Source organism: Marmota monax, unplaced genomic scaffold (genome assembly GCF_021218885.2).
Source record: "Marmota monax isolate L192 unplaced genomic scaffold, Marmota_monax_Labrador192_F-V1.1 WCK01_AAM20220418_F8-fsc00332, whole genome shotgun sequence".
Taxonomy (NCBI): domain Eukaryota; kingdom Metazoa; phylum Chordata; class Mammalia; order Rodentia; family Sciuridae; genus Marmota; species Marmota monax.
Genome location: NW_026693576.1, coordinates 486,937 through 510,809, shown reverse-complemented (window position 1 = coordinate 510,809; position 23,873 = coordinate 486,937). Strand labels below are relative to the sequence as shown.

Here is a 23,873-nt window from a genome sequence, read left to right as displayed (position 1 = left end):
TCTTTCTCTTCCGTTCTCTTTGTTTCCTTTTCTAGTATACATAAAATAGTTATTTATTAGTTGACTTTGCTCACTTTCTTCTACTCATGTCTTCCCTTTCCTTCTTTGGTCTACCAAAAAATGAACATCTCTTCCTACCAAAGCTGCTCTGGATAAGTTGGCCAGTGGGCTTCATGTTGTCAAATGCCTGATTTTCTTTTTGATTTAGTTGATTTCGATCTACAGCATTTTGAAATGTGCAATCTTGCTTTCTTTTGGGGAACAGCTTCTTTACATTGCTTTGCAGGTCTTACTCTATTCTTTCTTTTGTTCATTCTGTACCTTGGCTTACTATTCATTTGATGGTTTATTTTCTGACTCCTTCCCATAGAGAGTAAGTCTTTTAGAGCAAAAATGCTATTCCTCCTATCCAGAAGAGTGGCTGGCATTTAGTGACTGCTCAAAACCCGTTTATGGACTTTGTGGACTAAGTCATTGAGTAAAATAAGAAAGAGCATATGTAAATTAAAGTATGAGTTCAACAATAAATATTATGATAGATTAAATGATAAAATTGATACACCTGCATATCAAGCTGCTGATGTGGTCCTGGGAGTCAAGAAAATCTCATAATAAGTAAAACAAAATTGCAAAGAAATATAAAATAGATGGGAATTAAGAGACAAAGATAAAGGTTGTTGAAAAGTATCTAAAATAAGAGTTCTGGGCCAAAATGACAGAAGCAATGGGAATACTCAAAAAATATTGGGAGGAATATTTCCTAAATTGATGAAGGGTATGGCTGTTTAGACTGACAGATTAAGTGAAAATAAAGTTGCACTCAAAAGGAATAAAGTTATGTTTTTTTGTGTGATGAATTTTATGATTCCAAGAAGAAAGAAATTATCTTAAGATCATCCAGAGCCTTAAAAGCAAGTTAGTTATAGAAGACAGGTTATCAGTGTCATGTAGAGCTTCTCATATGAAATACTTAGTTATAGGGGAGTTGAGTAACATCATCAAATTTTATCAAGGAGAAAAATGAGCCTAAAGAGTTAAATATACTTAATCATTCATTACAGTCTGTGCAAAGTATAAGCCCATCAAAACTCAAATAAATGAACAACCATGTGATGAAGTTGTTCATGGAGATGTAACCAGTTAAGTTAAATTTGGACATCCTGGAGTAGATGATTAAGTGATTTAATGGCAACAGGAAGACAATGAAAAGAATAGAACTTCTATTAATAAGTTAATAAGTTAACACTTGCCTTAACTTATTCATTACCCAGGAATTTCATAACTGCACTTTCTATGTGTGGTGCATGCTGGGCTCAAAGCATAGAATGATGAGGGAGTTATAAGCATGAGGATCCCAAGGAATTTACAGTTTGAAATGGAGGTTTGTGGAGTGGTTTCCTGAGGCTGCTGTAACAAACTTGATGGCCTAAAACAACAAGGATATTTTCTGTTCTGGGGGCCAGATATCAAAGTATGTTGGCAGGGCTGTGTTCTCCAGGAAGGCACTAGGGGAGAATTCTTCCTTTCCCTTTCCTGCTTGTGGTGGCTCCAGGCCTTCCTCTGCTGTGGCTGTATTACTGCAATCTCTGCCTAGGTCTTCACAGGGGCTTTCTCCTCTGTGTCTAGGTCCTCTTCTGCATTATATGAAGACACTTGACATCAGATTTGGAATTCCCCCTTGTAATCCAGGATGATCTCATTCTGAGATCCTTAATTACATCTGCCAAAACACTTCCGGCCAAGTAAGGTCACATTTTTAGTTTCCAGGGGTTGGGATATGCATATACTTTTTTGGGGGTGGGGGTGGTACAATTCAATCACTAATCTATGTAGAAGTGAGTTGATACTCTTCAGTGTGGTTGGGTACATTAAGAGAATTACAGGATGAACAGACACATAGAAGATCCCAAATGTCTGAGGGTTCACTAAACCTTTTTAAATAAATTGTCAATTAAGACAAAACTTGAATGACTAAAACTTAGTCAGGCAAGGGTAGGGAGGTGGGCTGGGAGAGATTTCTGAGGCAGAAAGAATGATGAGTTCATAAGTGGAAGAGGTTTAATGTGACTTAAAAATGTGAGATGATGTGAAAGTGAAAATGAGACTATGCAGGTAAACAGCCCTGGACGGTGACTGTCCTTCAAAGCATCTTCCATATTGGAATGATGAAGATCTAGAAGGAGAGTGTGAAGACACTGTGGGCTGCAGTGTGGAGAAGGGATTGGAAGGGGTCAGAGCTGGAGGGAAGAGGTCACTTAAGGCTGGTGCCGTGGCACACGCCTGTAGTCCCAATGGCTTGGGAGGCTGAAACAGGAGGATCATGGGTTCAAAGCCAGACTCAGCCAAAGTGAAGTGCTAAGCAACTCAGAGAGACCCTGTCTCTAAATAAAATACAAAATTTGGACTGGGGATGTAGCTCAGTGGTTGAGTGCCCCTGAGTTCAAACCCTGGTCCCTCCTCCCCCACACAGAAAAGAGGCCGCTTAAAATGGTGTTGCTAACTTGAGGAGGAGATGGTGGGGGGTAAAGGGATCAAATTATTTTCATAACAAATATTAAATCAACTTAAAGGTGAAGCTAGATTCTAGAAATCTAAATTTTTTAGCTGAACTATCTATAATTCTGACTGTGCCATAGGTCTATATGGACATCTAACAATGTGAATCCAAAAGTTGTTTTTAATAAACCAATTTGTGGATGGTGCTGGGGCTTGAACCCAGGGCTTCCTGCACACTAGACATACACTTTACCACTGAGCTACACTCCCAACCAATAATTAACATTTTGAATTTCTAGAACAAGTCTTTTACATAAGAATTCATTTCATTTCATTTAGCTCTTGGAACTATAGATACACTTTAATTTGTATTGCTTCAGAATAATTTTGTTTTGTTTTCCAACTCCGAGCATTTGATGGATAGCATTTGATGGATAGATACCACTTGTGACTCACTCTCTATTATATGTACCTGTTTAGTTCTCTTGGTTTTAAAAAGCACCACAACATCCTTGAATAGAGAGGTTAGGAATGCAGAGGTGTTATCAAAGTGGTAGTGGAATTCTGAGCAGAAAAACTTAAAGGCAGCAACATTGGGAGATGGTAAATATGTCATGGTGAACATAAGCAGTTCCTCAAGGTCAACAGTAGTGTTCATCAGGAAATCCGTCTGCTTCTTCTCACTTGGGTGCCCACTGACCATGACAAGGAGTGTGCACAATGATGAATGTGCAGAGGAAAGATTTCCATGAGTCTCAAAGTGACCTGGCCAGCAACCTCAGGTGAAAATATTTACATATTTGCTAATAATTCCATCTTTAAAAAAAAAAACTGGAGACACCATACTGGGCAACAGTTCATATGCATGATTCTTTATCAGTGTAGTGACTTATTGATTGACATCTCTAGAGTAAATTGGCCTTCCTAAAAATAGAGAGATTTATGGAAATACAAAAATTAAATTTTATAATTAAGTGGCTACGTGTAAGCAACATGAAGATTGTTCATTTACTATCAGAAAATAAATTGTTTCAGTGGTCAGAGTTGGAAATTAAGGATTATAATATGTAAGATATCAAATATCAAAAATAGATTTATTTCCATTTTTAGTTGCTTATGATAGGCCGATATACAATTTAGTGTATGTTTTGCTTCTAGTCTAGACAGAATTTTAGCTATAAAGATGTAGTGATTTACACGATTACAGACATATGTACAAAAAAACTTGCATGACGATCACACCAACTTCTACTAGCTAATTTCCTCTCTTTCTTGCCTTCTTAATGATTGCTCACAGTGTGGACCTTGTTTGAAATACTTTTCAGCTTGTTTAAAATTTATCATGCCTCAATCCAAACACTGTGGACATCTGAGAGAAAGCACTTTGTAAGTCCTAAGTGGACACAGATAATATTTATGATAAAAGTCTATGTTGATCACAGGGGAAAAGTACAGAATAATTGAATTAAATGAAAACTCAGTCCTTAGAAAAGAGTGAATTTTTATTATAAAACTAGAAACCAGGAGAAGCTGAGAAACACAAATATCATTTTAGACTCCATTTTTAGCTTTTAAAAATTAATTTTATATTTTTATCAACAACTACCTGAAATGATAGTTAAATTCTCAAGGATGGATTTTTTTTTTTCTGCATACAAAGTGGACAAAAGTCTGAAATAGAGGCATATTTCCTTTCTTTGCTTAAAAAAACCTTAATATTAGGTTTCGGTTACATTTTGATGTTGGCCAACTCTTTGTGATTACTTTTAAATTGTAGCTTTTCTAGAATAATATGCAACTCAGCATCTTCTCTGTAGGACAGCAACTTTGCAGTGGTAACAGGACATACCACTATTAACGCTCTAAATTATAGCTCCTTGGCCTTGTCAATATAAACACAGTATTCCAGTTAAAGAGAAATGCAAGGATGTTTAAAGTTTCTTCCAGTTGGAACATTCCAAGAACTTACGAAAAGCAAAATCCTTGTCTTTCATCTCATTGGTTTGTAGGATGCTATTTGCAATCTTATGGTAAAATGAGCAATTTGTTTGCTTTGTTGGGTAAATGAACATGAGACAGGACATTGCACATTATGTTATCATTTTACAACAAAATGAAGATAAAGGTGCAGGGAATGGATGGGAAATTAAAGTCTCAACTATACCATGGAAAATACATCCTGTGGGAAATAATTACTATGCATATAAGAGCAAGGTTAGTTTTTGTTTGATGGCTTTTGCACTGAGGCTCCAACCTTTGCTCAGGCTAGGCAAGTATGCTACCACTGAGCTGTACCCTCAGCCCTTGTTTCTTGATGTAGGCACTGGTTGGCCACATTGGGTCAACCTCTCTGTGCTTCTGTGGGTGGGTTAAAAAGAGTCTAAAGGCCCTCAAAGCTAAGCCTGCTTCTACTTTTCTTTTGCAACTACTTTGAAAATACATAGAGGGCTGGGCATGGTGGCGCATGCCTGTAATCCCAGGCGCTTGGGAGGCTGAGGCAGGAGGATCACGAGTTCCAAGGCTTGCAACTTAGCAATGCACAAAGCAACTTAGTAAGACCCTGTCTCTAAATAAAATAATTTTTAAAAAAGGGCTGGGGATGTGGCTCAGTAGTTAAGTGTCACTGAGTTCAATCCTTGGTGCCAAAAAAAAAAAAAAAAAAAAAGTAAAGAAAATACATGGAAGACTAGAACAATTGGCCGGTTTGCCAATGTTCTTCCTGTAGTAGTGACTACTTCAATGTGTTTTGTCACCTCCTTGACATCAAGCTTCAATAAGCCTGGCTATGTTTTTAAGAAAACAAATGCTGACTCTCAGATTGTACTTACTTATTGGAGATATTGGATATGAATTTTTATAATTAATATTTTTGTGACGTAGTTTTTTTTAATCCTTAGTACTCCCACTATACTACACTTCATTATTCTCTTAAAAAGTTTAACTCATTCAGAAGAGCACAGATGAATTCTATGAGATAAATTGACATTTGAAGTAAATGTTAGATAATAATGTTGAAAACCAGGGCTGTTGTCCAGCACACTGGGTTGTAGCACTGACCTTCCCACTCAATGTTTGTCCCCAACAATAGAAGGACATGGTCATGGATTGCTATCCCTGGAACACATTGTTATGCATCAGGTCAAATTGCTCACAGAGACTGTGAGCACCCATATTCTGTTCTTATCCTTAAGAAAAAAATTCTTCATTTATACCAACATAAAAATTGAAATTTTACCTTTTATCAGATATTGATAAAGTGCATTTCTTGTCTGTTCCAATTGTACTTAACTACCTTTGGGTGTCTCTTCCAAGTGACTCTAAATCAGAAAATTTCCTTATATTAGGCCAATATGTTAATGGAATATGCAACATCATAATTAGGGCTGCACTTTTCACAAACAAGGAATTAGTCTCTTGGCTTTTTATTTCTCATGCTTTCAGTCCGTTGTACTGTTAAATTACCTTTTCATAATTGTCTATAATTATAAAAATAATCAATTAACAATGTTCCATACATGGCTCCAATGTAATTGATGACAGTATTGAAAGTTACTGTGGTTCACTCACTCAAAGTATCATCATTTTTGTCGTTGAACTATTTTGCTAGCGCATCTCTTGACCCTGTTTTAATCATGAGCATATTTTCCTGATCTTTGTTTCAGTTTTCTGCTTACTGATAAATACTCTCTGGGGGGCAAATTATTATGACTGTAAAGACAGCATTCTTGACAGTACTCATTAGTATGCTGAAATCTAGAGAAAAAAAAAAGTTTAAATAAAAGGATCCCTCAAATCACCAAGTTAAAAGTCTAAATTTGAAAAGGGTATGTTGCTTTGCCTAAGCTAAGGTATTGCATGTGAAGTACCACTATTGTTTTCATAAAACCATGAGATAGTTTGCTCTATAGTACTTAAAAGTGCCTGTATACATAATGACTTTTGCAAAGTGTTTGCTTATTTTATTTCTTCCTAAGATTTAAGTATGTGTATTAAAAAATGAATCTGAATCTCTCAAGTATTATTAAAATAGCACCACAAATTTCCTTCTCTGGATTCCCAAATATACAAAATCTAAAGTGCATCCTTTGAAGTTCAGCTTGGGCACCTCTTGAAGGGAGCCTTTTCTCATCTCCCCTTTAGGGGACCTGTTCCTAACTCTGTCTCCAGAAATCTCAATACTTTCTACCTTGAATTATACTGAACCATGATAATACTAATACTGGTATTTCGTACTGGTATTTCAAAATCTAATATTACATAATATTCTAATATTCATTACTATTGATTACCAAGGGTAGTTAAGCTTAATATTCAAGTGAGTTATCTATGTGTGATATTGCTCTTACTAATGAGTAAGCTCTAGGTCAGGATGCACACACGATACTTATTATAATGTTGCACCACACCTAACAAAGTGCATGGGGGAAAAAAGGTACTTACGAAATACTTTCTAAGTTAATGAATGCATATTGAAGACTGTACTGTGTAATGATAAAATTGGATAGCAAAGGTATCAATATGGGCTGACTTATTTCCTAAATTTCTCTCATATTTTGACAGTCTGCCCCCAGAATTATTCCTGACAGTTCAGTTTGCTCTCACATTTATAATTAGAATAATTTACTAAAATAAAAATTATCACTTCTACTAATAACAGAAAAAAATATGGTGTTTACTATATATGCCAGGCATTGTTTGAATTATATATATTTCTGAATGCATTTGATATTTTTAACAACAGAGAGAGAAATCCCATCATGCAGGTGAAAAAACTGAGACACAGAAAGATTAAGTAAGATACAAATCACAAAATTATAAACGAGTGAAGCAGGCCGTTTGGTATCGGAGCCCACTGGTTTAATCACTGGGTTCTCCACACAGCTCTATATAGCAAGGAAGCTGTGGAAGCTTACCCTGAGCCATGCAGCACTCCAGAAATTTCCAGCTGCACAAGATATGTGCTGGCTGGTTCTATATGCTGTCAATATAGATTCCACTAGAATTTAACTTATAATCAGAGATAATAACTTTGCTTTATTCAATTATTGGACTGTCAGATCCTCATCTCAAACCTTGGTTGAAAAATTAAGATTATTCTACTTCTGGACTTCGTAGATGTCGAATCACATTTTCTTTCGTATTTAATGTTCACAACAACCTTGTGAAGTACAGATCATTGTTTCCATTTTCCAGAGACATGTGCAGCTCACATAGGCTAAACAACATCCCCCAATTTGGGTTGGACTCTTTCCCTTCATCGCAGTTAACTTTCTTGGCAAGAAAATCCAGTTCAGACCAAGCTATTCATTTTCTAGACCAAATAGTAATGCTATTTCAACATTTTTTAAAACCTCTGGGTTAATTTTTAATGTACATAAAAAGAAGAAAACTCTTTTGAAGTTTCATTGGCTCAAGAAAAAGAATCCAAAAATTGAAGATCTTCATTAATCACTAGTTTTATTCCTAGACCAGGGTAGAAATAGAACTGAAAAAAAAAAAAGAGTAGAAGTGTGTTTTCTTATTTGCTTATATTTCCTTTGAAAACTGTGAGGTTATCTTGAAAATAGCGCTATAATTTTCTTTACAGTTAGAAAATTATCTGTGGAATAGAGATCTTGTTGGCAGCAAAGGATAAGTATGTTATTTCTGAGAACATGAGCCAGAAAATGAACAGATCCTGTTGGCACCATTGTGTCTGGTACCCAGATAACTGGGGCAGGGCTCTCTTATGGAGGTTATGCAAGTTATTCCAACTTTTGTGGATATTGGCATTTCTTAGGGGGAGGCAGCCAAAAGCTATGGCAGTTTCATTGGTATTAAAAGATTAATAAATTGGTCTTGGTTTCTAGTAACAGAAATCCATGAGGAAGAAACTAAATCAGTTTCATGATTATGATAGACTGTAATGTGCAGCTGGCTCAGAAATAGCCATTCATTATGTAAAGTAATATCATAAAAGTGTTTTAATTTTTGCTTCAATAAATGCTCATGTTAAGTTAATATGAACTTATTAATATTAACTTGTTAATAACTAATGTAAATTTGCAATTTTGGTCCAAGTCACTAATTGGATCAGAGGCTCATCACACATCATAACTACTTTTTTTAAAAATAATATCTGGAACAGGAAATATTCAGATCTAATTACATTCATCCAGTATACATACACACACATTAATATACACACACATACACACACAAACACACAGAAAGATTAAGATACAAAAATATGAATACACACACATACGTGTATGTATGTTTGTGTGTATTCATATTTTTGCCTTCAAGGTACCTGGTAGGAAATCTCCCTATTTTATGTAGTATTCTTGATAGAAATTAAGAAATTTACTATTATCTGACACATTTAAAAAAATAAACAACAAAAAAACAACAACAAATAACCCAATCAACAAATGGGCCAAGGACCTGAACAGACACTTCTCAGAAGAGAATATACAATTAATCAACAAATATATGAAAAAATGCTCATCATCTCTAGCGATTAGAGAAATGCAAATCAAAACTACTCTAAGATATCATCTCACTCCAGTCAGAATGGCAGCTATTATGAAAACAAACAACAATAAATGTCGGCAAGGATGTAGGGAAAAAGGCACACTCATACATTGCTGGTGGGACTGAAAATTGGGGCATCCAATATGGAAAGCAGTATGGAAATTCCTTGGAAATCTGGGAATGGAACCACCATTTGACCCAGCTATTGCTCTCCTCAGTTTATACCCAAAACACTTAAAAACAGCATACTACAGGGACACAGCCACATCAATGTTTCTTTTGATCTCTTACTCCTGTCACTTCTTCTCCATTCCATCCCTAACTTCCTCAAAGTGATATTAACCAGAAAAACTACAGAATTTCTGAACGAGTGCCCTTCTAACTTTTTGATTATGCACTTCCCTCAGTGAGCATGCATATTTCACTTATTTATAAACTATAGTGCATACACGTTTGTGCTAATATATCATATGTGTTATAAAACATACAAGTTTAAAGGACAAAATAAATGCTAACAGATATTCTAATATTTTTCTTCTCTATACCTAACATTGCTCACTCCTTTCTGGAGACAAACTGACCATAACCTAAATATTTTTTTTACTCACAGATTGCAATATAATTAATTAGTTGTTCTGTGGCAAAGAGTGGTAATAATTTTAAACTTGAGGGTTGACTTAGAGATCCAGATATTACATGGTTTCTTTCCCCCTCTCCTTCTCTCATATCCGGTTTTAGCATGGAACTTGGAGAACAAAAAGTAAATTATGGTATGAAGTGTGGGATATCTGGTCAATGATTTTGGATGCATGACTTAATTTCTTTGGAATCTTTATAATGTTGGGCTCTTGATATTTGGTATTGTTTTCTGAAAAATAGGTGCTTTACCATGGTAAATTCATTCAGGAATTTATGGAAAGGTCCTACATATTGAGCTGGACACTACAGAAAGGAGACTGAATAACTGTCCTCGGGGAGCTTACATTTTAATTAGCAACAGTGGAATAAAATGAATTCCAACAAATTTGTTGTTAATTATACATTGAAATTAAAAATGGAATAGATATATTGTATAAGGAATAAGTCCTCCATGAATATATAGAGAAAAAATCAACTAATTTGACTGAGGAAATTGGGGAAAGTTGTGTTCCCCCCAAAGAGAAAACATTTGAGGATCTTGAAATGTTAGTTTATCAGGGCTCCATCTTCTGTATAATAGAGACACAGCCAATGAAAACCAGTTCTAGACATCATAGAACCTGATGTAAAATGACAGCAATTATTTACCTTTGTCTTCTTACTAAACTTCTGCTGGAGATCACTAAATCATTGTGTTGCAATACATTTGATTTCAGTCTGCTCAACATCCATGTTTTATCTAAGACTGATACACTGTTTTTCTTGGATGGGGGGCTCCTGGGGATTGAACTCAGGGGCACTCAACCATTGAGCCACATCTACAGCCATATTTTGTATTTTATTTAGAGACAACCTCTCACTGAGTTGCTTAGTGCCTTGCTAATTTGCTGAGGCTGGCTTTGAACTCCTGATCCTCCTGCCTCTGCCTCCTGAGCTGCTGGGATTACAGGTATGCACCGCAGCGCCCAGCTGAAGACTGATAGACATTCTTCCCTTGCAATTGACCAATGCTTCTTTTAGTATACTATTTTAGCCTGCCCATCTTTCTCTATCTCTTTCTCTCTCTCTCCCTGTTTTCCTTCTCTTCTCTTCTCTTCTCTTCTCTCTCTCTCTCTCTCTCTCTCTCTCTCTCTCTCTCTCTCTCTCTCTCTCTCATTGTCACTAGTCTTCCTTGAGTCCCAGCCTTTCATGTTAGTCAAACAGAAGCCTCATTTGTTATTCCAGGGGGATTTAAGCAACTATATGCTTCACAATATAAACACCTTGACTGTCTAACTGATGGTAGTATAGCACGTACATAGAACAGAGCCTGGGATATTGAAAATGATCAATGTTTATTGACTGATCACTAGGCACTATATCTTGTGTTTTTCTTCATCAAATAATCATTGTTGCATTTCTAGTTAGTTTTACTAGAATTATATTTGAGATGAGGCAAAATATCTGAGTCCCAAGTATATGCAAATATGTTTTTGGCTTTCTAGTTGTTTACAAAGCAAAAAACCAGTTTCTGTGGCATGAAGTCATTTGACAGTTTTGTGTGGCCTAAAGAGCATACATCATGTTGCTTACAAAGCCACTAGCTTCACCTGGGACACAGCTCTGCTAAAAATATGTGGGTGAAGTGTTATCATAGGAACATGTCATCTGTCTATGCCCAGTTATCTACCTAGTAACAATTTTGATTCATTATATCCAAACCTTATCCTAGTAAAATAGAACTGAAAAGCAAGAGGATTTAGGAAAGGCAATCTGCTCAACAGACCTGTCTTGAAAGCTTCAAAAGACCTGTCTAAAAGTGACCTTAGTATAAATTCATACTATTATGAATTCACCTAGAAAACTATATGTTCTGCATGCCATTCCTTCCTTCTTTTTCAGCTGATACAACTTATTCACAGACTACCATCCTTCTCCTAGTCCTTGCTTTTATTCAACATATCTTGTGACATTATGTTGTACCATGGCTGGGCTATCTTTTTTGGTTTTTATTTCTTGGGCAAAATTTCCTTCTCTTTTATATTCTTCCAGCCAGCCAATAGTTTGACTTATTCCATTTTTGGGGTATTGTTTTACTATCTTTTATATCACTTATGGGTCAATATCAACCTTTCCTTGGAACAAAGGTCCCATAGAGGCATTCAGGAGTCAAAGAGAATGCCATTTCAGGAATGGGTGTGCTTTTACCAAATATAGGCATATTTTTAAAGATAGGGTAAAAAGAAAATATGTGAGTTTTATTTGTCTTGGTTAATTAACATCTTGCATTTTCCAGACACTTAACATAAAATATGTACACTGCAATATTTTGCTCCTAGATGGTTATCCTATAAGAAATAGTGTAGCACTTGGTCAATGTCACTTTAATATGTAAAATAGATTCCTAACACAGAAAGATATATTACAGTGTGAAATTAAAGTATCAAGTATTTCAAGTACCAAGTATTTACAAAGAATATAACAGAACATATATTGTAACCTATTTATTTCTTTCATAACATGACAGGGTACATTAGTATATATGTATGTTAAGGGTTATTCCTCAATATGTTTGTGAGTTATCCCTTAACATAAATATTCTTATTTTATGATAATAGAGGTTTTAGCAGACACATTCTCTCCCATAATGCAGACTTCAATTCTAAGCCCTCTTGTTGCTAGGTATAGCCAAATAATTCAGTTCTAGTTCATGCAATCTGAGAGATAAAGAAGTGTGCATCTGCCTGTGTCCCCTACCACACTGGCCTGAATATGACTGAAGTCTCAAGACAGGAGTGAGTTTGGATCAAAGGGGTTGGAGTTTTGAAAATATAGAGCCTACATATAGGTCCAGAACTGCTTATAGCTAAGTACTATGTGTATGTGAGAAAACCAGGTTGTTTAAGCTACTGTTATGCTAGCTTTGAATGATAGTAGTCAAATCTACAGATTCACTAATACTAGGGTAATAAAATAAGATCATAAAATTAGTCTAGATTTTTATTGGAATGTAGAATTCAGTGTCTTTTCAAAGTTCATATTTTTGCAAAATCTTTTCAAGTTTATTTCTTTGTAATATGGTTTATTCCTTGTCTTATGTGAGCAAATAAAACATTTTATAAGTTTATATAATTATTGTGGTTATTCAAAAATTTGGAGAATATTTAAATAGCCCTTACAGAAGACTGAATCTTGGACTCTCTTTAATTTGTGAACCACCATCAATGACAAATATACTAGTTCTTAAAAAAAAAAAATCTAACCTCAAGTCTTTCTCTGCGTATTTTCCATCTTCACATCTCTTTTGGTTTAAAGAGACCACTTCTTAGACTGTCTCCCTCCTCCAGACATCTTTGGAATCTGTTTCTGAGAATTGCTTTTAACCAGCTGTCTCACCCCAGGGATTCAGCCAAGGCCCTATGACCACTCATCATCTGCCCGACCTCAGGGCTCATTCACTAATGTCTGCTTTTAACCCATTTGTTTTCCTTTGCTTTTAGTAGCTTCAGTTTCATGACCCATTTCATCATCTTTAAGGAAATTATTAGCTCAAAAGGTCAATCCTTAGATATACTACAGATGCAGTTTTCTACAATTGAGACTTCTAATATGTAAGTGTGTGTGTGTGTGCGTGTATGTGTTTATCCTGGATGGTCAGAAATATTATTGGACATCAAGAAAAAAATAAGTTGTGCAAAACAATGAATGCCTGTCAAGATATATGGATTTCAAGGAATGATAACGTCTATCTAAAGCCCAATGATTTCTCTAGAGAACTATTTTAATACATTCTGGGTGATTGCTTTTATAAGCTCTCCTATAGTTTTTTGGTTTTGATTTTTTCTTCAAGTCTTAGAATCTTGATTATATCCTGTTATGGTTTGGATGTGAGATGTCCCTCAAAAGTTCCTGTTATTGCAGGAGTATTCAGAAATGAAATAATTAGATTACGAGACCTGTGTCCTGATCAGTTCATCCTAGTTTGCATGGATGGGGTGTGGCTTGAGAAGGCGGGTCACTGGGGGTGTGCCCTAGAAGGGTGCATCTTCTTACTTCCTGATGCCTCCAGGGCTGAGCAGATTTTCCTCACTGGGTCCTTCCCCTGTTGCCTCACCGTGGGCTCAGAGCAATGGAGCTGGCCATCTGTGGCCTGAGACCTTTGAAATCACGAGCCCGAAATAATCTTTCTTTCCTCTAAGTTGTTATTGTTCTTTTCAGGTATTTTGGTCAGCGCAATGAAAAGCTGACTAAAGTTCATCCTGATAAATCCACATTCAGAAATACAGTGAAGAATTTGATTCACTCACATGACCATCAGATTATGAGCTGATTCAAGTTCTCTGACTAAAACTATATCACTTTATGCTATGAATCACTTTTCCAAGCTTTAATTTTATAGTTATTGCTATAGCTGACAAAGTAAATACATGTATACATACACACACATTATATCACTTTTTATAAAAATTTTTATAAAAAGTGAGAATGTATGTTTTCTACCTTTTTAATTCTACTCATTCAAAGTGATTGCTGTTAATTTTGTGCACATTTAGCTGAGATTTTTCATATTCTTACTCAGTCGTATAGAAAGGTTTATTCTCCTGTCTATACCTTTATCGATTTCTATATGTACATTTTTCATATAAGGTTTGGACTGCCACTGCTTATTTCCAGATACACTATGTCGTGAGCATCTTTCAAAATCAGTGCATGTGAATCTCACTTCATCTTTCTATACAACAGGTAAACAATAGCATTCCATACAATAGACGAATAACAAGTTATTTATTGATGGAAATTTAGGCTATTTTCTTTTGTTTTCAGGAACATGCAATACAACGATGAACATATTATTTTATGAATATGTTGTTATTTCTTTAGTAAGATTTGAAAATGGCGAATTGTCAATTTAAAGGTATTTTTACACTCATTCAAAATGAATAAAGCAAAAATTCCTATGTATTTTTGTTCTAAGGACTTCTTCCATAACCGTATTTTCCTAGAGTAAATTTTGAATCTGAATTTTTACATTTAATCTGTTCATTACAAGCCCACCCCAAAATGGTTATAGAGTCATAGTAAATATTCCACCAGATAATGTCACAAAGCTTTAGAATAACAAAATGCTTAATATAAATTATTTAAGTTAGAACTTGTAAATGAGATATGATTGCAGCTCTCAAAATACAATGGAGCTACAGGGACACGTCCAAGAGTAAATCCTTTCCAGCATTCTCAGTATTGATATAAATGTCCAAATGGTGAGCACATGTTTAGGGAATGTTCAATGTTTATGTCGGCAGTTGGGCAGGATTTGTCTTATTTTAGGGGGGCTATGTCATAGGTCAGCTGAGACTTTCTTATGTCATTATTGCATTCCCTCCAACAGAATTGATAGGATATATGGAAATTTCTGAAAAAGTGGCCCGAGCATTCCAATCATAACAACTTTATGGAACATTAACATTTTAATACAATTTATGTAAGAAAGGGAGAGATGGCCAGCAGCACAGAATACTCTGTTGGCACATGGTTCGAACACACCAATTTTTGCTGTAAAGTCTTTGCTTTCAATTAAACGAGCTCATGACACATTACTGATCTAGTTTTTTAGCTAAACCACAGTTTATGGAAACCAGATTTTTAACCACAGAGACAGTTGTGGAAGTTTTTTTTTTTTCTTCATTGTAGGTAGATAGCCCCCATTAAAAAGAACTAACAACATTAGTTTTGTGTTTGGTAGAATTGCAACTATAGATTAAGATTATATCAACAGAAGGGTAAGAAAGCATATTTTAATTATTATACAAAGTGTCTGATCTGCAGGGTCTCAATGCCAGTTGGTAGGTGGGATGTATAGGAGAAGTTGTATTTGGACTTATATCAGGAATGGACAACCCCACACTGTCTAAAGAATATTGGAGAAATCTTGAAGTTTTGGCTAAGAGTTTACTAGCTAAACCACAAATCAATGTAGTGATACCTCAGTGTTTGCTTCTCTCACTTGGAAACTTCCTAAGGGATCTAGGGATTGGCTTTTTTGATGTTTTAAAATTGTGGCAAGAAATAGAAATCATGATGCATCTACTGTTGGTGAATATGCCAGGGTATCATTTAAATAGTGTCAGACATTGGGTGGGAGGAGTGATTGTTTGTTGCCTTTAAACATGAATAGTGGTGACTTATACCACTCTTACTATGATGAAATATACTTTTGAAGGGAAAAAGAAAGAGGTCTAAATAAAGGATCCTACGTTAAAAAAAAATCACAACTTCCTTTCTAAAAGTTTTACTCCTCAAGGCCTTCAACTGCATCATTAGGAGCTAGGTGACAACTCTTCAGTTCCAACTAGAGAAAAGATGTCAAATTATATCTTCAACACAATTTCAAAGTATAATATCCAAGAGCCATCATAAATATTATCAGTGAAATTGAAAGATAATTGTATTATAATTTGTACATATTTTGATGGTTTCACCAAGTGGATAGTCTTTAAGTTAAATAGCTGCATTATAGGGCAAAAGAAATGCCTACAAAGCTTTTTAATAAAGCAAAATAACAAGTGATAAAAATGGGGATATTTAAAAAATTTCAAAAGCCAGATACTCTGTGAATGTGTCTTACCTTTCTCTTTCGAAGTCTGACTTGGCTCTCTGTGGACTCCTGGGTGGTCAGAGAGTCCCTCACATGTAAACACTGCATGCCATCTTCCATGTTGACCTTTGGAGGACTTTTGTTTTGATGTTCTGAGAAACCGCTCTTCTCCAGGTCGATTTCAGCTGACATTCCACTGGGGCAGGAAGGAGGCTGCAAAATGCAGCTTCCAAAATCTGCTTTTAATAATGGCAGTCCTCTGTCTGTGCAAGGAGTAGCCAAGAACTCATCCTGTCTGACGTCGAGGGTATTTCTTTCAGGTTCATCTTTAGTGAAGTCAGGTTTCCTTCGTTGTTGGGCAATTACGGCAGAATTCAGCAATTGCTTCTCAGGCATAATATCTTTCACATTCAAAGAATCAAGCATAATTACGTTGGGTACATCCTTTGTTTCATTTAAGCTTATATCACTACAAAGCTCCAGGCTTCTTACAGTGTCAGCAACTTTATTTTCCCCGCAATCTTCTACCAAATCAGCTTCCCCAGCCATTCCCCAGGAGTTATAAGAATCTTGGTTACTTTCCATGATAGGCAGTGTCTTTACTAAGGAGCCTGCTCCTTCGACATTATGTTGGTCTGATATTTTATGCCCTTGAGTAGTTAAAATCTGTTTATCACCCACAAGGTATAGATCAGAATCGGTATCCTCATCAGAAATATGCACAAGTGTTTCTGTGCTGGCTTCCAGAGAAAGAAACTGATCTTCACCTTCATGACTGTCATTTTCATCCACCTCCTTTGAAATGTGACCCATTGGCCTCCCAGGAAAATCTCTCAGCTCTGATCCGTGACAGCAGTCTGGGAGCGAAACACACTTTTCTTTGCGGTCCACATTGAGAGTTGCATCTTTTTCCATACTTGCCTGCAAGCTGTCGGCTACAAGTCCATGATGACATACTCTGTTGCAATCATCAGAACTAAAAGGCTGTCCCACCCGTTGGGTCACATGTTCTTCCCAGCTTCTCTTTCTGATAGCTGCAGACATGTCATCGTCGTTTAACAACAGACAGAGAGATGCATTCCATATGAGGCTCAAGGAGATGGAACTTGATGAAAGATTATTTCAAATTCATGGATCAAAGAACACAGTGAATTTTGTCATTTTGCCACCTATTAAAAAATTTTAAAAAACATGCAGTTACAGATACATTTCTAGTGTCAAAATCTATCTTGGGTAAAAAAAAAAAAGAGCACCACTCTGTGTTATGAAGACAGAAGTAAGAAATCTTTTAAAGCTTCTGTCTCCTAGCTTTAAAGGTTTATTTCTTTAAGCAGCAGCCTAATAACAGAAGAAATATATCTCTGGTCAAAATTTATCAGCAATAATTTTAAAAGCAGTAGAGCTGGTCCATTAACGAATAAAGATATAAATTATCAAACACTTAAAACTCCATTAAGAAAATATTTGAATTGAAATACTTGAGAAAAATCACCAGAAGAAACTCATTGCTCTAGCTCATGTGCTCCTTTAATTCATTTTTGTGAACACAAGTTGTTAAAGAAATTCATTTGTTGTTTGGTTTAAATTGCAGCAAAAGCTATCGGGGAACTAGCCATGCAAAACTTGAGTTGTAGAGACAGCATGTGTAAGTATTAGTGTGTGAAAGAATTAATACCGACCCCAAATGGCCAGGATGTATTTACTCCAGGGAATGACTAAGAAATATAGAATAATCCAGTTTGGCTCATATTAACACACGGTTCATGGGTAAGAAATCACAACATATACAATTTATAGCATTTTAGGACATATACATCTGTTCATGCATCGTTTTACTGCTAATACTAGCTAGCAAGCTAGTAATACTGAAGCTTAAATAAATTCAATAAATTGTCCAAAGTATATGTCTAGGAAGTAAGTCCATATTCAAATTAAGTACTGGTTCTAAGGCCCAGGCTCAGATAGCCAGTAAAATTCATTGTCTCCATGTAGTTTGGAGAATCTACTTCATCCCTTCTCCTTATGTATCTTTAGTATGTATAAACTTTCCATACCTCTCAGGAATTCAAGTGAACCAGAAAGGAGATATGAATATGATAAAACAATTAAGACTAATCTTCAGAAACTTGAATCTCATTCTCTTTGGGTATCTAAGGAGTTGGCTTGTGTATTTCAGTTAGAATTTGGCCATAAAAATTTAAATAAACAAGAAAATCATGTGTAATATAAGTTCAGAATAAAAACACTTTCCAGGTATTCATCCTTTTGCCTTGAATTAGTCAAATCCTTTTGAATGAGGAAGTAAATGCAACATTATAAATTGAGCAACCCAAATATTATTCCACAATGAAACCAAATAACTGGACTGTAAATGAAAAATCCCAAAGAGCAGACACTTAGTTTTTATTTTGCACAAGAACTGTCAGCACATAACATGGATTGGCTTATTGATTTCACCCATAAACAAGATTAACTGCTGTGCTAGTTTGGGGACATTTCAGTGTATTGAAATGGATTCTGACTCCCCATCAAAAATCTCAAGTTATTCTGACCCAGCAGATGTCCCAAAGGCAAATATTCCCATGTTATAAAGACTGGTGAAGTTAAGGAATATACTAAAATGTTGGTACCCTAGCTTGACCAAATATCTTTTTGGATACTATTTAATTCCCCTGAAGGTCTGTGGCCATCTTTGAAAATGGCCAGCATTCACATTTTCCATGTTGGCATTCATTTTGCACTCAAAAGAAAATATAAAGTCTCTGAATTCCATGCATAAGTCATTATAGTGTGGGAGGCTACGGAAAGTGGAAAAAACGCATAGATGCAAGCCAGAAAATTTCTGCTTTCATGGGCAAATTTGGGTTGTAATAGGGCGGTTCTGTTTTAGATGCTTTCTTTTCTTTATTTTTATCCAGTGTAGAAAGAGCAGGCCAACTTAAGAAATGCCAAGTGGTATTACTGTGTCATTCCTAAGCCACATTTACATTTAAGTTGAGCCTGAATTCTGGTTTGATTTCTTTTACAAACGAGAAATATAATTTTCCATGGAGAAAAGAATACACAACAATTTTGCCCTTAAAAATCTTAAAATAATTGCTAACATAATCCACTCAAGTTTGGTAAGTGGTATTTCTATCACATCAAAGTAAGATATAATAACAAGTTCTAAAAGACTCTAACTACGGAGATAGAGATTGTAACTTAGATAGATTCAACACAGTTTTAATCCTGATCTCATTTCCGACTTACGTTCTTTGGACAATTCCACGACATTCTTATGAATGTATACCTTTTTAATTTTAAGGCAAAATTTTTTCATGATTATGATTATGTTTGTCATCTTTATATTTTGAAACGCCCATTCCTTATCTTGTGATTGTAAAAAGTTTCATCTCTACAACTTCTCCTGTTCAGATTTCCTATTTAAATTTTGATTTTAAAGTTCATTTAAATCTACTTCTGTGGTTTAAAGCCTGAAAAAAGTACAGGTACATAGAAAAGTGAGATTATTTGCAATTGCTTCTGAGCATACTGGTGTCATTTTCTAAATCATCTGAATTAACTAAAATCTGTCCTGTAAGAGACAGAAGTCAGTAAAAAACATGACTTTCCTTATGGGCTTCCCCATCAGGCTGCCTTATTTAAAATTGTATTTCAAATTACTGACTCCTTATTTTGCACATTTATATTACATTTCTTTTCTAATCCTTTTTGTGCATTTTCATTCAAAATGAGCTCAGCTGCTGAGGATTTGGATGGAGGATCTGGAAAAGTGTAGGTCATTCCAGGGTGTTGATTTTATGAAGTGAATTTCCATGGGGATTTTTCACTTCTGAAACACATGTGCTCAAACACCACTGTATTAATATTACAAGAGTCTGTATGCACTTCTAGTTGTGCAATGACTCTGAAAAATGTCTGTGAAACGTCCAAAGTTGCTTTCTGTGACGTTAGTGCATGGGATATTTGGACACAAAGCAGTTACAAATTTTTCTTTGGTTTAATTTTGTAACACCACTCCTCAACATAAGCACTCCGTGGCATACAGTATATATTCTAAAATCAAACAAAATTTAATGTTATTGTATCTAACAATGATAATTGAAGACCTTCTAGTTCGAGAATCATTGAACGACATGTGCTATTTAATGATCATGTTCTACTTTGCACTTGCTTCAGAAACAAACATTCACCTTATAATTTGGCTTGCTGATTAAAAGGTCAGCTGATAATAACTGTGCTTGATGATTCTATATCCTGTGAGAACAAGTCCCTAAGTAAAGCCCCAGCAGCTGAAATCAAGAGTGTAGTAATACAGAAGTGACCATAGTCATATCATAATCTCTATTAACCTCGTGTTTACTTAGTGCCTACTATGTGGAAGATGCTCTGCTAAACATCAGAAATATAAACCTAAACAATCTATCTAGTCTATCTTTCGTATTGGAGCTTACAATATTGTGTGAGAAACTATGTAAACAAAAATAAAATGTTCTAACAATGGCCACAATAGGTGTACAAATGCCATGAAAAGTTGAATGTAGGCAGTCATCAATTTCTTGCCCTCCTTCTCTTCCTTAGTCCATTAGTCACCTTGGAGGGGAGCCACATTTCTCAGTAGCATTTCAGAGAAAAGTGAGAGAAATTTTTCAAAAAAAAAAATTTCAGAAAATATCCCATAATTAATGATCCAAGTCTTCAGACCGAAGAAAACAAATGGAATATGAAGTAGTAATGGAACTATCCTGGTGAAATTTCAGAATGTAGGAGGCAAGTTAATGATCCCTAATGCTATCAGACAGAGAATGAGAAATTATATTTTAGGACTTGGGAATGATAATGGTATTGCATTTTTTAGAAGTAACAGTGGAAATAAGATGACAAGGAAATATGCCTTAACAACTTGGATGGGAATTTGTTCCTACCTTAATATTATGTGAAAAATCACTTAAAAAAACCCTTTATTCTCAAAAGCTACTGGATAGTTCTCTATAAAAGATATCACTTAGATAAAGAAAGAAGGAAAGAAAGAAAGAGAAAGATGAATATGTCAGCTATATGTGATAGCTACACTGAGAAGAACTTTATAGTCTAGCCAGACAATTTGGATGGAAGAATTTGTAATAGTTTCACAGGAAACTACAAGAATCAATTATTAACTCTAGGAGGACCAGTTTTATTAGAAGAGCGGGGGGACAGGAATAGGAAAGACAGTGGAGTGACTCTAACATGACTTTCCTATGTACTTATAGGAATACTCCACAGTGAATCTTCACATCACGTACATGCACAAAACTGGAATCCTAATTAGAATAAGACATACTCGTGTTTGCATAAATATGTCAAATAAATAGTACTGATGTGTATAAAAAGAACAAAGTAAAGAAAAAAAAAGAAGAGCGATGCAATCATGTGCCACTACCTGGCTAAGCTGTGAATTTTTTTTTATGTAGTCAAAATAAAAAATAGTAAATACTAATTTAACTGAAAATTATGAAACAACTATTTTTGAGTCTAGGGTCTGTGAGAGGTAGGGTTAAGGATGATGAGAGGAATAGGTGTAGAGAGATAAATCCTCATCTTCTATAGTAGGAAATTAAGAGATAATATCTAAAGTGGAAAAACTATTACATTACCCATCACATTATTTAGAAATATGGAGGTAAATGTCAGAAGAAATAGCTAAAAATAATCTACAATCTGATTTTTTTTTAAATCCGAAATACTACTGCAGATTCTCTACAATATATCTGAAGGGTCCAAACTTTCTCTTTTGCCCCTTCCCCACTCCCTACAGCAGTCCCTCCTGATTACACAAATTGCAACCCCACATCTTCAGCAACTTAAAGTACCATTTTAGATCTTTAGCTTGGGCCACTAATGTCAATACAGTGCTGCATGAAATTCTGAGGTGACTTCTTTTAGGGATTCCTAGGGAATTCCTCAAATTCAGGACAGTTATTCTTGGTAATTATCTTAGTCCTGGACTTTCTGAAATGTTATCTGAATAGAAGTTTAACATTCATAAAATAATATGTAAATAGCATTCAATCAGCAAATAAATAGGAAAAGAGGAATTCTCCATTGCAGCATTCCTAAACTTTTCTTGGATACCTCACTTGTAGTACTTGGGAAAATGGCAACTTTTAAATTCATCTTCTTAAAAGTGGGTGCCTTGATTTGTCCTTTGGGATTATATATATATATATATATATATATATATATATATATATATATACACACACACACACACTATATATATATGTGTGTGTATACACAGAAAAATATACACACACATTTACATAAATATACCCATATAATATGTATGTATATATGTATATACCTACACATGTGCATGCACATAATGTGTATATATACATATATACAACACACACATAATATAGAAGTATAAATGAACACATGATTGATTTCTGACTGTATATACATATATTTATATATATACTTGTGTGTATATCTCTCTCTCTCTATATATATATATATATATATAGATATACAAATACAATAAATGAATGTGATTAATTCCTAGGCTATTTTTAGATACCATCACACAGTCTTCCATATTTAATAGATGGGAAAAGGAAGATATAACAGTATTGTTACCTTCCTTTTCTTACTTTTTTCCTTGGAAAGTTAGAGTTTATTCTGGTTTAACTTAGAGATTTTGTTCATGTTTACCCATCTCATGTTAAATTTCTAGGTTATATTCTGTTTCTACCGTTGCTTAAAGCGCATGCGCACACACACACCCCCGCACCCGCCCCCCACCCCCACACGAGTGACCACAGAACATGTACTCAGTCCCTGTGAAAAAGCAGAGAAGATACAAGGAGAATAATCGCCTTTCACTTAAATGTAGATTACACTTCCTAAAAATGTACTTTTGCAAGAAAAGAATGCATCTGAACCAAGAGGATAACACCTCAAAGCTTTGTTACTTTGTGGTCTGCGTCATGTTAGTGGGATGGAGACACTGGGAATATGAATATCTTCTTGAAGTTTTAAATTTTGATGTGTCTTAGCTACTCTCAGGATGTCAGTTTTGTACATACTATATGACCATGAACATTTATTGGAGTGAATTAGACAACTAGGATAGACAATCTTAGAACAGACATGAGTTTAGCTTAATACAGTTCTTCAAATGTGTGGTTAACTAATGTCAAAGTGACCCCTCATCACACATCAGTTGTACAGGCTAACTTATGTTCCTTTTTTCTCAAAGAAACTGTCAAAAAATCAATTATCCAGCAAACTAGATTGTGCACATTGGGACACTTTCCCACTGCCACCCAACTCAACAACAAAATGAAGAGAAATGCTTTTCACCGACAACTAAAGTATCAAGATGCTCATGTGCAGCCAGAAGGCTCAGTGGAGATAAGAATTTTTAAAAATTTCCTTTATGAGCAAAAAGCAAAAATGTTAAACACTTTTAAAAAGCATTTCTATGAGTTTAGTCAGGACAGCCAACTTTTATTAAGAGATAATTAGTGCTCTTTTTTTGAAATATTTACATTATGTAATCCACATTAGAGGAGGATAGAATTAAGTTGTGGGGAAAAGTTTTAATAATACAATGCAAGAATTTATCTCCTAAGAGTCTATGCAGATGTTCTTTCTTTAG

General features: G+C 35.1%; 1 protein-coding gene and 1 long non-coding RNA gene across 7 annotated transcripts in view; one reads left to right on the top strand and one right to left on the bottom strand.

The window, feature by feature from the left end:
- Nucleotides 1-23,873, bottom strand: part of Dlc1 (DLC1 Rho GTPase activating protein) — a 470,384-nt gene that overhangs the window by 359,034 nt on the left and 87,477 nt on the right. For all 6 annotated transcript variants that reach the window (XM_058583954.1, XM_058583953.1, XM_058583952.1 and 3 more), the window contains exon 2: nucleotides 16,256-17,394. In XM_058583954.1, the coding sequence (XP_058439937.1) occupies nucleotides 16,256-17,269 (1,014 nt within the window). In that variant the 5' untranslated portion in view covers nucleotides 17,270-17,394. The remainder of the gene's footprint in view (nucleotides 1-16,255; nucleotides 17,395-23,873) is intronic.
- Nucleotides 1-23,873, top strand: part of LOC124102831 (uncharacterized) — a 46,503-nt gene that overhangs the window by 5,708 nt on the left and 16,922 nt on the right. The window lies entirely within an intron of this gene.